At 44.4% G+C, this 13,853-nt stretch overlaps 1 protein-coding gene across 2 annotated transcripts in view; it reads right to left on the reverse strand.

The window, feature by feature from the left end:
* GTPBP1 (GTP binding protein 1) overlaps window positions 1-13,853 on the reverse strand; it is a 28,032-nt gene extending 14,179 nt beyond the window's left edge. Inside the window, exons 1-5 of one of the 2 annotated variants that reach the window (XM_006118964.5) lie at window positions 13,087-13,853; window positions 12,346-12,457; window positions 9,765-9,945; window positions 8,374-8,722; window positions 7,665-7,788 (exon numbers count right to left, since the gene is read on the reverse strand). In XM_006118964.5, the coding sequence (XP_006119026.2) occupies window positions 7,665-7,788; window positions 8,374-8,722; window positions 9,765-9,945; window positions 12,346-12,457; window positions 13,087-13,323 (1,003 nt within the window). In that variant the 5' untranslated portion in view covers window positions 13,324-13,853. The remainder of the gene's footprint in view (window positions 1-7,664; window positions 7,789-8,373; window positions 8,723-9,764; window positions 9,946-12,345; window positions 12,458-13,086) is intronic. The other variant, XM_075936747.2, reaches the window with a different exon arrangement.

Consider the following 13,853-nt stretch of genomic DNA (forward strand, 5'->3'; position numbering starts at 1 on the left):
CGGATTATGCAGTTTCAACCTGTACCACATTAAGACATGGCATAGAGTGCATTAAAAAAAGAAAAAAAGTGGAAACGTACATTTATTAACCAGTTAATCCTGATTGTTCAGATGTGTCCACATCATCATCTTGCAAGTCATTACCTTCTGAGGAGCCTTTTTCACAATGTTTCATTTTGACAGCCAGGCCTCACCTCTCTTTATTGCATTGTTTACAGCAGGGCTATTCAACATAAGGGCCGCATGCGACCCGCAGCTCATTTGTTTGCAACCCACAGTGCAGTTTGGGTTTACACATGGCTCAACACACAAACCACGGGTGAGACACAAAATTAAAAAGTCAATATAATGGTCTTCTGTTGATATGTGTTTTAGTAGTTAAATGCCTGGTCTGTTGTTGCTCATTAGCAGGACTTGACGAACGGCGGCAAAAACCGCTCGCCAGCCCAGTACCGCGCATGCACAAGAGCTGCAATGCGCACGCAGGCGCTATGAATCAACGGGGCAGGTGGCTGAAATCTACTCGCCCTGAGTGAGTAGATTGTATTGTTTGTCGAGCCCTGCTCATTAGAAGTGCTGACACATGGGTGGAAATTGGGTAAATATTGCATTTTATTAATATCAGCAGAACTGACTTAAATGGGGCCTGTGTGTTGTGTAGTCTTGCCTTAATTTTTGTATTCATGCCTGTCAGTGTGAAAGAAGCTATTTGCATGTACATGCAACCACACTTAAGTTGCGGCCCTTGACATGTGCTGTGAGTATCACTGTGGCCCCCCCGGAGCTTCCAAAGTTGAGCAATCCTGGTTTACAGGATTTGGCATGTTTCTTTTTTACCCAGAGGTTCCAGATTTATTTAAAATATTCCCAGATATGATTTTATGAACTGTAGCAATGGCAGATGTTTTTCCAGTTCCCAGATGTTGAACTCAACACTAGAAGTTGCACTCTGAAGAACACTGCCCCTTCTTTACAATGTGTGCTTTGACACCACTGTTACTCCTTACTGATTCCTGACTGCACAGTCAGCTCCTTCTCCCTTGTTACATAACTTGCCTTCCCTTTCCTACCTACAGAAAAACAAAAGAACTAACAATCCAACACCTGTGCTCAGGTAACCCATATGCTTTTTGCACTGCAGTATTTTATGTATTTAGAGAGCGAGGAAAGCAGGTGAGAAGTTAATGGATTTCTGTTTTCATCTTTTCACATGGTCATGATCTGTCTCCTTGCATGTGCATTTACTTGAAGTACCTGGAACAACCCAGAAGCAAGGGCTTGCAAATAATGGGCATATCAGTGTTTTCCCTTGAGCTGGAGAGTAAATTTGCAAGGGGTGAGTAGAATCAGTCATAATTTGAGACCTGAGCCAATTAGAGTACATGTAGAGGAACAAAAAGTTATAAAACGGAAGTATGAAGCCACATTGGAAGTATGAAGCTCACTAGATGATCCTGATGAGCAGAGAGTAGCACTCTCTACCTTGAAGCAGCAAACTAGAACTCCCATATTCACCCATCATATAATTATAATACATTTCATACAAAGCATGCCACCTGAAACCGTTGTTCTGTCAGAACATATACACGTCAGTATGAAGGTGAGAGATTTTGCTGTATGGTTCTTGCTGAAATATGCTGCAAATTTTCTAGTGACAACAAAGGAGGTTGTCTAAACCCAGGAAGGTGTTAAGTGACCATTAAATCAGTAGAGGAGTTGTAAACAAAGGATTTACTATGCAGTAAGAGGGCTGAAACATCACACAATCTTATGCATCATTAAAGCCCACCAGGACATATGTAGGCTAATGTGTTTCAGGCATATGGCTTGGGGCTCTAAAACAGGGACAGGGGCATCATGCTTTGGCCTCTCTCTTCCACCATCTATGCTTGGAGGGTTAAGAACACTGGTCATGCCAATTTTCTTCCATTATTTGATCTGAGGAAGTTGGCCTGGCCCATCAAAAGCTCATCACCTAATAAACTATCTTGTGCTGCATAGTCCTGTTTTTTGTTTTGGGAAGACAGACTTTGAACTGAAGAGACTGGACCTAGGTTTAAAGGCGATGCTTATTTATTAAGAGCTGTAGCATCTAGGAGGACAAGAAAACTGCCTGATCCAAATAAACCTTATGAGATTAGGCAGTAAGATTTAGATTGTGCGTTTATTTTTGGTAATTAGCCTTGACCTTGTGTGCCTACCACTTAATAAATCTGTTTTATATATTACCTATAACTATTCTTGAAGTGCTTCAGAAACCAGAGCTCACTTTAAAAAAGCATGTGTGTGCACGCACATGTCCTCTCCACCTTGAGGAGGGGCAAACCTGATCTTAAAACTTACATGGGACAGGCTTCTGACCAGAGCAAGATGATACAGTTCTTGACAAGGCTGGCAGCTTGAGAGATTTACTGGTGCCTTCTTCTGACTTTAGTGTCTCAGGGAGCAGTCCTACACTCTGGCTGGGTGTGGGGCTCTACATGTGGTTGTACTGAACAGTAATAGTGCTTGCTGGCTTGTCACTAGCAAAGCATTGTGAAAGACAGCCCAGGCTGAAGAACTGAGAGGACACAGCAATACCCCATCTCTAGGTTAGGCCCCAGGGATACTATCACATGATGATCCTAGAAACCAGTTTGCAAATTCTGCATTTTTCCATGGCATTTTTACAGAGCATCTGTAGTTTACTGTGCAAAACACACACCATTAAATTTTACTGAAAGTACCAGTGTGACTTACTCAGAGCTTGCAACCTCCCCCTCGTGTGGTTGATTTTTGAATGTGCTTGGAATTTATGTAGCTAAACATATTGAAATAAGCCACTTCTGGTGTATAGAGGTTACTAACAGCATATAGGAATTTGAGCTTTAATACATCTCACTTCAGCCTCCAAAAGTGAGAAATTAAGTTATGAAAAGATGAAGAACTTTAAGTCACTCTAATGATCATGTCACTCAATCTGGCAAGGACAAATTTCACATTGATCATAATGTACTGTTCTGTACTACATGCAGCAACGGGGTAGATTATGCCTGAAAGCCAACAATGGTAGAACACATGGAAGGTATTAAAACTGAATGAAAAGAAACAAAACTAGAGGCTGAAACAGCAGGGCCAATGATGACACTAAAACCATGCACTGAGACTGGATCATTCTCCTAATTTTATTAAATAATTGGTACAGGTAGGCTTCAAATTTACTTTGAAGTTGTAAATATAACAATAAGACACTATTTAATAATGATACCTATATCTTAGTTACAGAAAGTAAAGTTCAACATTTTATTTTAATTGTGGAAAATGTGGATTTTTTATAGTCTGTGTCATTAGCATGTATTCTGGTTTTCCACACTACTGTCTCCTAGGCTGTGTCCAGACTCCATGCCTCCGTCGACGGAGGCATGTAGATTAGCCAGCTCGGAAGAGGGAAATGAAGCCGCGATTAAAATAATCGCGGCTTCATTTCAATTTAAATGGCTGCCCCGATCTGCCGATCAGCTGTTTGTCGGCAGATCGGGAAAGTCTGGACGCGATGCCCCGACAAAGAAGCCTTTCTTCATCGACACAGGTAAGCCTCGTGAAACCAGGTTTACCTGTGTCGATGAAGAAAGGCTTCTTTGTCGGGGCATCGCGTCCAGACTCTCCCGATCTGCCGACAAACAGCTGATCGGCAGATCGGGGCAGCCATTTAAATTTAAATGAAGCCGCGATTATTTTAATCGCGGCTTCATTTCCCTCTTCCGAGCTGGCTAATCTACATGCCTCCGTCGACGGAGGCATGGAGTCTGGACACAGCCCTAGAGGCAGAGGCCTGGTCCAATGGCTGTGATGACTTTGTCAATCTCTTGCACAGCCCTATATCCCCTACAGGATCAAGCTGTTAAAGTAGAACATGATTTTTGTGCCATGTTTATAAAACTCTCAGAAATTAACATGTCCCCCCTCCCCCAGTCATTTTATATAGAAAGTTTAAAGAAATAAGTCTAGGCCTTTACAGATTGTGTTTTAAATTCACACTTCATTTTAAAAAGAAAATTTAGATATGCATGTTTATGTATTCAAAAAGATCAATCTTCATCTGCTCAGGTTTTAAACAATTCTCAAAAGAATTTCCTCAGTTCCCCCATCATGAGCTGAATACTAGTTAGTGGCTAGAATTAGAGAGAGTGTTCAAATTAAGACTTGATTTTGCCATGACAAAGCCTAATATTTCCCAGGCCAGTCTTACTTAGGATTGTGATTGCAATTCCACAGAATTAAGAGGGGAGCAGAGATTATCACAAGAGCCAATAGCAAAATAGGGTCCCATACAGGGGGACACAGGATTCATGTTTCAGACAGAATCCTGCCCTCACTCTGCCAGGATGGAGCCAGCCAGTCTTTTTAATTCAGTATCTTGCTTCCAGTAGAAGTCAATATCTGATGCATGAATGAAAGGTGATCTCCTACAATATAACTAACCGTACAACCCTATGTGTATGGGGAAAAACAAGGGGATGGTAAGGACTTCAGCTGCAATTAAATTTACATTCCACAACTGTCATCTGATCAGACAGCCAAAACAGTTGCCTTCTTAGGCTACGTCTACACTGGCACGTTCTCACGCAAAAACGTGTGGAAGAGTTCTGCAAAAACTCTTCCAGAAGAGAGCGTCTACACTGGCATGTGCTTTTGCACAAGAGCATCCATGCCAGTGTAGACGCTCTTGCACAAGAAAGCTCTGATGGCCATTTTAACCATAGGGCTTTCTTGTGCAAGAAATTCATGTTGCCTGTCTACACTGGCCTCTTCTGGAAGAGCTCTTGCACAAGAGAGCTTATTCCTGAGCGGGAGGGTCAGAGTTCTGGCGCAAGAAGCCCTGATTTTATATATTAGAACATCAGTTTACTTGCGCAAGAACACGCAGCCAGTGTAGACAGGCAGCAAGTTTTTGTGCAAGAGTGGCTGCTTTTGCACAAGATCGCGCCAGTGTAGACACAGCCTTTAGAGTTTAAGATTAAGGAGACACTAATATTTAGCCATGTGAACATTAAAGAAGTCAAATCTTCTACCTATTCAAATTAAACATCTACATCCTTTTCTTGGCCCTGTAGTGTGGACTCAAGAGGCCAAAATTCTCCTCAAAACCTTTGCTCTTACCCTACACCAAATATGCTCTTTCCTCTCCATTTACTGGCCTTATGACTAGGATTTTGTTAGTTTGCCAAATATCTTTTACACCTTCATTTCCAAGGATTTATAGATCATACAGGACTGGGTAAAATACAGCCCATGGGCTGGATCCAGCCCACCAAGCCTGCGGGCACTGCAGGGAACCCCAGGCAGGCTCCCTGCTTGCTTCACCCCATCTGCATGCCACTCAGAAATGTGGCTGCAGGGCAATTTTTCTTTAAAAATTGGGAGTCCAAGGGGAAGGGGGAAGCTTTAGGAGCTTTTCCTGCCACAGCACAATCCCACTGGCCAGTTTTAGGCAACCATGAAGCACAAGGGCTCCAGGCAGCCCAGCTACACAGGGGATTAATCAGACCCCCCAGTCAGAGGCTCAGAGCTCCAGTGCACAGAGCTGATGACTAATCCCAGTCAATCACCTGTGAAGCTGCACTGCCACACAGCTTAAAGGGAACACTGGCAGACAGGGAGGCTGATTCAGGAACAGGCTGCTGGCTGGTAAGTCTCCTGCCCAGACCCTGCCTCTGGCACCCCAGCCCCTCCTTTCCTCAACCTCTGCCCCATACTCCATTACCCAAATCCTCTGCCCCCTCCTGCACCCATATCCCCTCTCGGATCTGGCACCCCAATCCCCTGCCCCAGATCACAGTCCCCTCCTGCCCTAGGTCACATGCCAAATCCCTACCCTAGGTCACAACTGTCTCCTTCACCAAAACTCCCTTATCCCAAGCTACCTCCTGCACCTAACCTCCATCCCAGACCCTGCACTTCTTCCATTAATATCGTGGAAGAGTGCATCCTTCAAATACTTTAAATTCTTGGAGTATTCCCCCCCCCCCCATCAAAAATTGCCCACCCCAATATAATAGATACTGCTCAGTATCCAGATTACTGAAAGCATTTCCACACAGAATTTGTGCAGACACTAACTGTACAGAACAGGCAGATTACTAGTCTTCCCGGTTCTCAAACTTCTCAAGCACTTCTGACCAAAAACGTTCCAGTTCCAAGTAACTAGAGCCAAATCCTTAGGGGCCCAAGAACAAAACTCAAAGTAGGAACAGAATTCTGGAAGAGTGGATCACATCCCTCTGCCTTGATGCACACCACTAGGAGTGCAATAAACAGGTCACTTTTAATCTTCAGGCATGAAGCAGAGCAAGAGCGTTCAAATTAATACCCATCCCGCTCCCCTCCGTTCCCCCTCCCCCACCCTTCCAACTGCAGGCTTTACTCTTCAGATGTAGTTACCACTCGGGATGTTAGAGTGTAGCTGAATAACAGTTTAATCCATAAACTGATGCTTATCAGTTAATGGTATCCATTACACTCAGCAGGGAGGCAGCTTTGCTGCAACAGGGCAGCAAAGGCTTTTTCTCAAGAAGGGCTTATTTAAGCTTATTGAAGCTTTGTACTGCAGAGCCCACAGCACGTAACAGTGCAACCACTGAGATTTTCAGCACTCAGTTACCAATTTAACCAAATTTTAACATTCCTAGTTACCACCCCAACTGCAGCCTAGAGCACTTGGCTGCCTCTCCTCAAAAGACTTGACAGATACTGCAACTGGACACAATATCTTCAGGGACCATTTTATATTAGCTTTATGATTTATGTATCACTGTGCACAAGGGATTACATTCGACTCCAAAGGGAAGGGTTACCACAGCTCTTCCAAGAACTAAAAACTGGATGGGTGATGAAGGTGAATCACCACAACTCACTGGGGAGCCTTACATATACTAGTTCAAACTAGATTTTCTAGAGACCAGAGAAGGAGCTTTTGGCATAAAAAGGCTGAGTTTAAACTGACATAAGGCTTCCCTTACTGAAGGGAAAGGACAGTATCTGTCCAAGGGATTCCCCAACCCTTATGAAATGATTTTAGCTTAGTAGGACCCCATAAGGGTAGAGGTCATCCATCACAAAGCTTTAAGAAGTTCCTATACATGTGTTAATGTTTCCTCTAATGCTTTTACCCTGTGAATAAATGCATTTTGCTTTAAGGTTGGGCTGGTAATTAGTGCATACTGTTGTAGCCACTGGAGGAAAGTTAGCCACAAGTACTGATCCCAGTCAGATCTACTAGAGAAATCATAATGCAGTGCAAAGTGAAAGCAAGCTTAAATTCCCAGTCTGGGGAAATGAGGCAGGGAGCGAGGCAAGTCTCCCCAGGAGAATGGCCAAAGGTGTAATTAATCCAGACACTAAGTCTAATTAGGCAATACCCAACAGCAAAGAGTTTATTGCTGCACAGCTAAGCAATCCAAACAATGATAATTTGGAAGTGGGAGCTGTAACACAAGTGAGGGTACTGTCTTGGGGAAGAAGAAGAAAAAACCCCACAAACTACTTTCTAGAATGTATCTGGGCAATAGCCAAAACCATGTGTAAGTATGAGAGGACTTTTCAGCCCTGATTCACCATCTCAGTTGAGTGAACACTGACAAACCAGTGGATACAGGGAGCAGTTATTGGCAAAGATCTACATTTACCTTGCAAGATGTTGGCAGGACACATGTCGATTTTTGTCACCACAACAAAGACTGGAACATTGAGTGCTAGTGCTAGGCCCAGGTGCTCCTTGGTCATCCCAACAATCCCAGCATTGCTGCCAACCTGCATCAAAAAAGTCATACAACTGCAAGTAGTTGGATCACATAGGATAGTTTGGCTAGAGTGTGCAATAGACTATGATCAGATTATAGAACAGTTGTGTATGGAGAAGGAGAGTAGGGACAGCAATTCCAGATCCTGTCCCCTCACACATGCACACACCAAGAATTTTGAACACATCAGTGGGAGGAGAGAAAAGTGACAGTGAGGAAAAGAAGCCAACCCATAACTAGTGCTTACAATATTCTATTTGAGTTCAGAAATCTTTCAGATGACAAACAAAAACAGATATCTTGACCACTTATGGCTATTGAAGATCCTGTGGCACTTCATGGTTGGGTCCCTGCTCTTGAAGTCCTGGCCATATTATCATTTTGGGAATTATAACCAATAGCTTCAGTATGCAGAATGTATGACTACAGTCCTAGAAGCCCCCTCATGGACCAGCTATCCACTGTGTTAGGCACTGTACAAACACAGAATTATTCCCACCCCAAAGAAAGTCATCCACTTCTCTTCTGTATTGGTATTTTAAGCATTGAACATATCCTAACCCCAGCTATTTTGCACTGCTTTACAGTCACTTACCATAAGCATGCAGAAATCTGGTAGGTGGCCAGTCATGCCAAAGACTGTGGTCTTCAGGTACTTCTCATGCCCAGCCAAATCAATGAAAGTGATGACTTTGGTGGATTTCTCACATATTTTGGTCCACTCCAGGCTGCCGCCATGGCTGTCAGGCTTGTTTACCACATTGCCCTCACTGTCAAAGCCCAAGATGTCATTGCCCACACTGCTGGTACGACCCGACTCAATCTCATGTTTGTGGCGGAAGAGCTTTTGCCGGGCAAAGCCCCGGCCATTGTCCAGTTCACCATGTGTCAGAACACCCAGCAACGTGCTTTTTCCTGCATCCACATTGCCAACCACTGCCACCCTACAGAGAAAAATATTAAGTAATCAGATATCTGGAGAGTAGTTAAATGTCAGCTTCGTCTTCCCTTAGAATTCAAGTTTTTTGGGTTAATACAAGCTTGACAGACACTGGACCCTGAAACCTGTTTAGAATTTGCACAGTACAAGCAACAAGGTATGTACAATTTAGAGGAAATCTTATAGGGAACTTCATTGTCTGAGGCTCATTCATGTATTAATATTAACATCCTTACTGAGATGGCCATTGTGGCAATGTGAATGATGCACAAACCCAAGCCACCTGGAATTAAACTGAGACTCCCAAGTAATTCTTATACAAGACAGAGACCCATCAAGAGATAACTTTTGGTCACTTACACATTAGGCTAGAATTGAAGTGGTGACTGATAGGCAAAAGATTTCATATTCCAGTGTGGCTTATTTTAAAGCGCCCATTCCTTGCAATGTCCCCAGAATTCACTGCAACCACAGGATACACGAGTTCCCAAACAACCCCTTGATGGATCAGCAAAGAATCCCTGAAGTGGTGTCAGCCCAGAAAGCCAAAACAGATGGTCACTGAGGTCACGCTTTTACTTTTCAGAAGACCAATGCTGCCAGAGTTTGATTTAGTGAGTCTAGTTAAGACTCGCTAAACCAAACTCAGAGGGCACCCCTCCCATCAGCCAGTACTCCTGCTCTCGTGAGGAGTAAGGGAAGACTATGGGAGCATTCACTCCCATCGGCCTCCTGCTGCGGGGACGTCACCAAGCTCAACTTAAATTAAGCTGACTTCAGCTACGTATTCCACGTAACTGAAGTTATGTACCTTAAGCCGAGCTGTCGGGTTTAGTATGTGAAGCCAGGTTTATACTAAAAAACTTCTGAGCTAAGAACAGGAGTACAAGCTAAACATTATTGAAGACAGCTTGTATAAAGAAGAAAGATTTAATTAGCAAGGAGTGGTCAGACAGCTGCCTTTTCTGGCTTCATACATCACCTCTTACTCAGATCAAAGATGTGGCTGTGTTGCTGCCTAACTCTGCCTCCACCCATCTCCTCACCTGACCTCCAGGAAGTCGTTGTCACCCACACGTTTCCGAACAAGGTAGTCGCGCACCTTGCCCCCTGCCTCCTGGTGCTCCCGCAGGAGTATCACATCTGCCTCAAGCTGCTCTGCCATACTCTTCACTGTGGCATAGGATGCTTCCATATCTGCCTCACTCAGACCATATTCAGTCCCATCTAATGAGAGGTTGTAAGGGGGAAGGGAATAAAAGGTTAGCATCACCTCCCAACAGCCTGGAGTAAATGGTAATTTTATTCTTGCTTCACATGAGCGATCTGTAGCACTAACTGCACAAGCGGGAAAAGACTTCAGCCGCCTACAGAAAAACAGGAAACTTTAGACTTAGGTTTTAACACGCAAAGGGTCACCATCAACAACAGCAAAATAAATAATCTGAAAGTGCTTCACCTATGAGAATTTAAGCAACACTTGGGAAAAAAAAAAGTCACTGAAGGAGTAGCATAAAAATTCACATTTTTCTCTTTTTGCTTACTTTGTACTTTCAAAAGCGCTTCTGGTATATAGTCAGTTTCCCATATACAGCCAGATACGCTATCTCATCTATCAATCTTTCATACTGCCACAGGAGGAAAAGTTTTTTGTTTTTTTGTTTTTAAAGTTACTCTCTCCGCTGCATCCCTTGGGTATCTTTTCCAAAGTACTATTAACAGGTTTTGTAAGACTGACTAGATCAACCTATTTTTTCTTTAAATTATTAAAAACTAAAGAAATTCAAAGGAGACTCCCTGGGTTTGAGGGATTGTGGCTGTAACATGAAGTCTTTCCCCTGTAAGTTACTAGTTCCAATACAACCCCAGTTGGTATACAAAAAAGGCATATTTCCCTTTTGGAGAGTCTTGACCTAGATCTAAGAAAGCAAGTGCTTATCTCTAAACAATCACAAATTATCCTCCTTATAGCAGTGTCTATAGAAAGCACAAAGACTAAATTATGCAACAGACCTTCCTTCCTTAGGTATGGCTATTCCCTGCATCAGGGATACAGAAAATTGATGTGAGTGATGTACATGGGCAGCTTGACTGAACACTGTCAATGTTATTACTGAATTGCAGGCATAGCAGTTGTAATGAATCAGACCAGAGGTCCATCTAATCCAGTGTCCTGACAGACAATGGCCACTTCCAGGTGCATCAAGAAAACCTGCAGTAAGCAGTTATGGAATAACCTTTCAAGGTTTCCTGCTAACTGCTCCATAACTTGAGATCAGCTTAGGCACTGAAGTATGAGATTTTCTCCAAAAAATTTAGTAAACATTTAAAGGCTTATGACTCTGGACATTTTTAATATATATGTACAGGTCCAATTTTTTTTGAAATGCACCAAGCTCTTGGCCTTCATGATATCCATGAGCTAGTTGTGCTTTCTGCAAAAGAATTTCAGACTCTAGGCATGTCAAATGTTGTATTTGTCATTAGCAATACAACATTTAAAAATATGAATTGCCAGGGCTTGACAAATCATTGAATCTACTCTCCCAGGGCAAGTAGATTTCAGCTAGTCGCCCCGTTCACTGGTGGCGCGCGCATGCGCCGTGCGGGGCTGGCAAGCGGATTTTGCGGCTGTTTGTCAAGCCCTGTGAATTGCAAACTAGAATGAATGAACAAACAAGGGGCATTAGGGCATAGATAGCAAAGCTTTGTTAAAGTATCAGGTATCTAAACAGCAAGCCACAAGTACGCAAAGGCACGTGGCTGCTGCCACACCTAAGCTACGTCTAGACTACAAGCTTCTTTCGAAAGAATCTTTCGAAAAAGCTTTTTGAAAGAAAGAGCGTCTGGACTGCAAGCAGATTTTTTGAAAAAGCAAGCCGCTTTTTCAAAAGAGAGTCTAGAAGCTCTTTCAAAAAAAGCAGTTTGCATTCAATATCGCCTTTTTTCAAGAGTAGTTTAAAAAAAAGGTGCTATTCCTCGTAAATTGAGGTTTACCGCGATCGAAAAAACTGCCACGTTCTTTCAATTTACTTTCGAAAGAACGCAACTGCAGTCTAGACCCAGGTGAAGTTTTTTCAAAAAAAGGCTACTTAAAAAAAAAGTCTGTAGTCTAGACACACCCCTAGAATATGAAGTTAAAGGCATTACATTTATAAACAAAAAGGAAATTGCTTGTGTTATAGAGCCAGACTTGGCTCACTGCTGCCAAGAGGAGTCAGAAGCAGCTATTTTACAAATGGGGGGGGAAAAAAATAGGGCATAGAGGTAAAGCAAACACCTCAAAACACAAAAACAGTATTGGGACAGATATTATACCTCCAGAGCTCCAATCACCCAGTACTGGGCTCAGATGCCCAGGACCACTCTTCTTTCTAAACACAGGCTAAATTATTTCATCAATAGTATTTATAACTATGACAGATAAAAGATAAAGGGTAACCTAATTAAGTTTCCAAGCATAGCCACTAGCAGGACATCACCTGTATGTGGTACTATATTGGGGGATTAGTTGGACAGAATTATCTACCTTTGAAGCATTGAGCACAGCAATAAACAAACTGGATAAAACAATACTTTCTTGCACAGTTAATCTGTGCTTTTCCTTCAAAAGAAAGTTATGCTCACCTGACCCTTGCCCGATTACATAGATTGTCTCCCCACATCCCTCATCAATTCTCTCCCACATCTGCTGAAGCAGGCTGTCATACTGTTCCGATGTGGGACTCACCATCACCAACTAGACAGAAAATCAGATATTCAATTGACACTCTGGCTGGAGCAAATTATTACTTGAAACAATGCTAGATAATAGCACAACCAAGGTGTTTTATGTGGGAAGAAGGCTCTTCCAAAGACCCCTTTCAAAGTCATTTCTGACACTTGAGCATTACACTACACGGGTTTCCTCCCAACAATGCACAAGAGTATTAGAGAGCCATAAGCAGGTTATGAATTTCCAGCCACTTTTAAAGCCAGAGGAAACACTTGCGAAGTGTGTGTGTGTGGGGGGGGGGCGCATCACGGGGTGACCAGAGAAAGATCCCAGCAGGAGCCAGTGTAGGGGCAACGGCAGCAATGTGCGGTACATACGAAAGTTGACAGCTCACAATCCCTGGAGAGCCCCATCCAGGAACCACGGCAGGTGCTCTCCCACCGTAGTGAGGTGCAGGAGGACCCCTGCCTCTCCAGGCAGCACTGCAAGCTCCGCACCCCATCCCCACCGCCCCGGCCGGCCAGAGAACCCCACTCGGCAGTGAGGGGCCGCCCCGCGCCTGAAGCCCCCGGGTCTCTCCCAGCGGGACAGTCCCACAGGCGCCCCACGACCCCCGCCCCCCGCAGCGGCCCCAGCCCCCAGCCCAGGCCTACCTTACTGGTGAGGTCGAGCTCGGGCTCCCCGTTGAGCGCCTCCCCGTCCTCGCTGCAGTCTGAGCCGAAGGCCGCGCGATGGGGGCAGGCGGAGGCTGCCGCCTGGGCCGCCCCGCCGGGGGAGCCGGGCTCCGGGGCGAACATACAGGCCGGCACCGGGGAGCCCCCAATGGGCGAGCGGCTCCGATCTGCCGCCATCTTCCCTGCCCCAGCCTCCAACTCCCGCCTCATCTGCATAGCCCCGCCCCCTGGCTCCTGCCTAGCCTGTACCTCGAAAGCCCGCCAACGGGCTTCTGAATTATTAATCAGACCCTCCAGCCAATCACCAATCTGCGTGATGGATAATTACATATAATCCTCGGTACTGCCGAGGTCATAAATATTCATCCGCCACGCCCCCACGCCAACGCTTCCCGCTGCAGGCCGGAAGACAGAAATAGTGTTGCCAGGTCGACACCTTATATCCTCACAAACGCAGAGCCTGCTCTACGTGTTAACTGCATTGTGACCAATAGAAGAGGAGAACGGCATGACAAGCATCACTCTACACCAATCAAACAACAGATTCAGAAAGAGGGCGGACATGGAATCGCCACCTATCATTGAACAGAAAAAAGGAGACGGGTCAAAGCTTTCCCCATCTAAGTAAACCCGGGCATTTACGTTTTCTAACTAACCAATAAGAACGTGGTCTTTTCTGATAGACACATGGAAGAACCAATCACAAAGGGGAGACACTCTGCGCCTGCTGTCGGTGGGGCTGAGTT

Source organism: Pelodiscus sinensis, chromosome 1 (genome assembly GCF_052426305.1).
Source record: "Pelodiscus sinensis isolate ZL-2025 chromosome 1, ASM5242630v1, whole genome shotgun sequence".
Classification (NCBI taxonomy): domain Eukaryota; kingdom Metazoa; phylum Chordata; order Testudines; family Trionychidae; genus Pelodiscus; species Pelodiscus sinensis.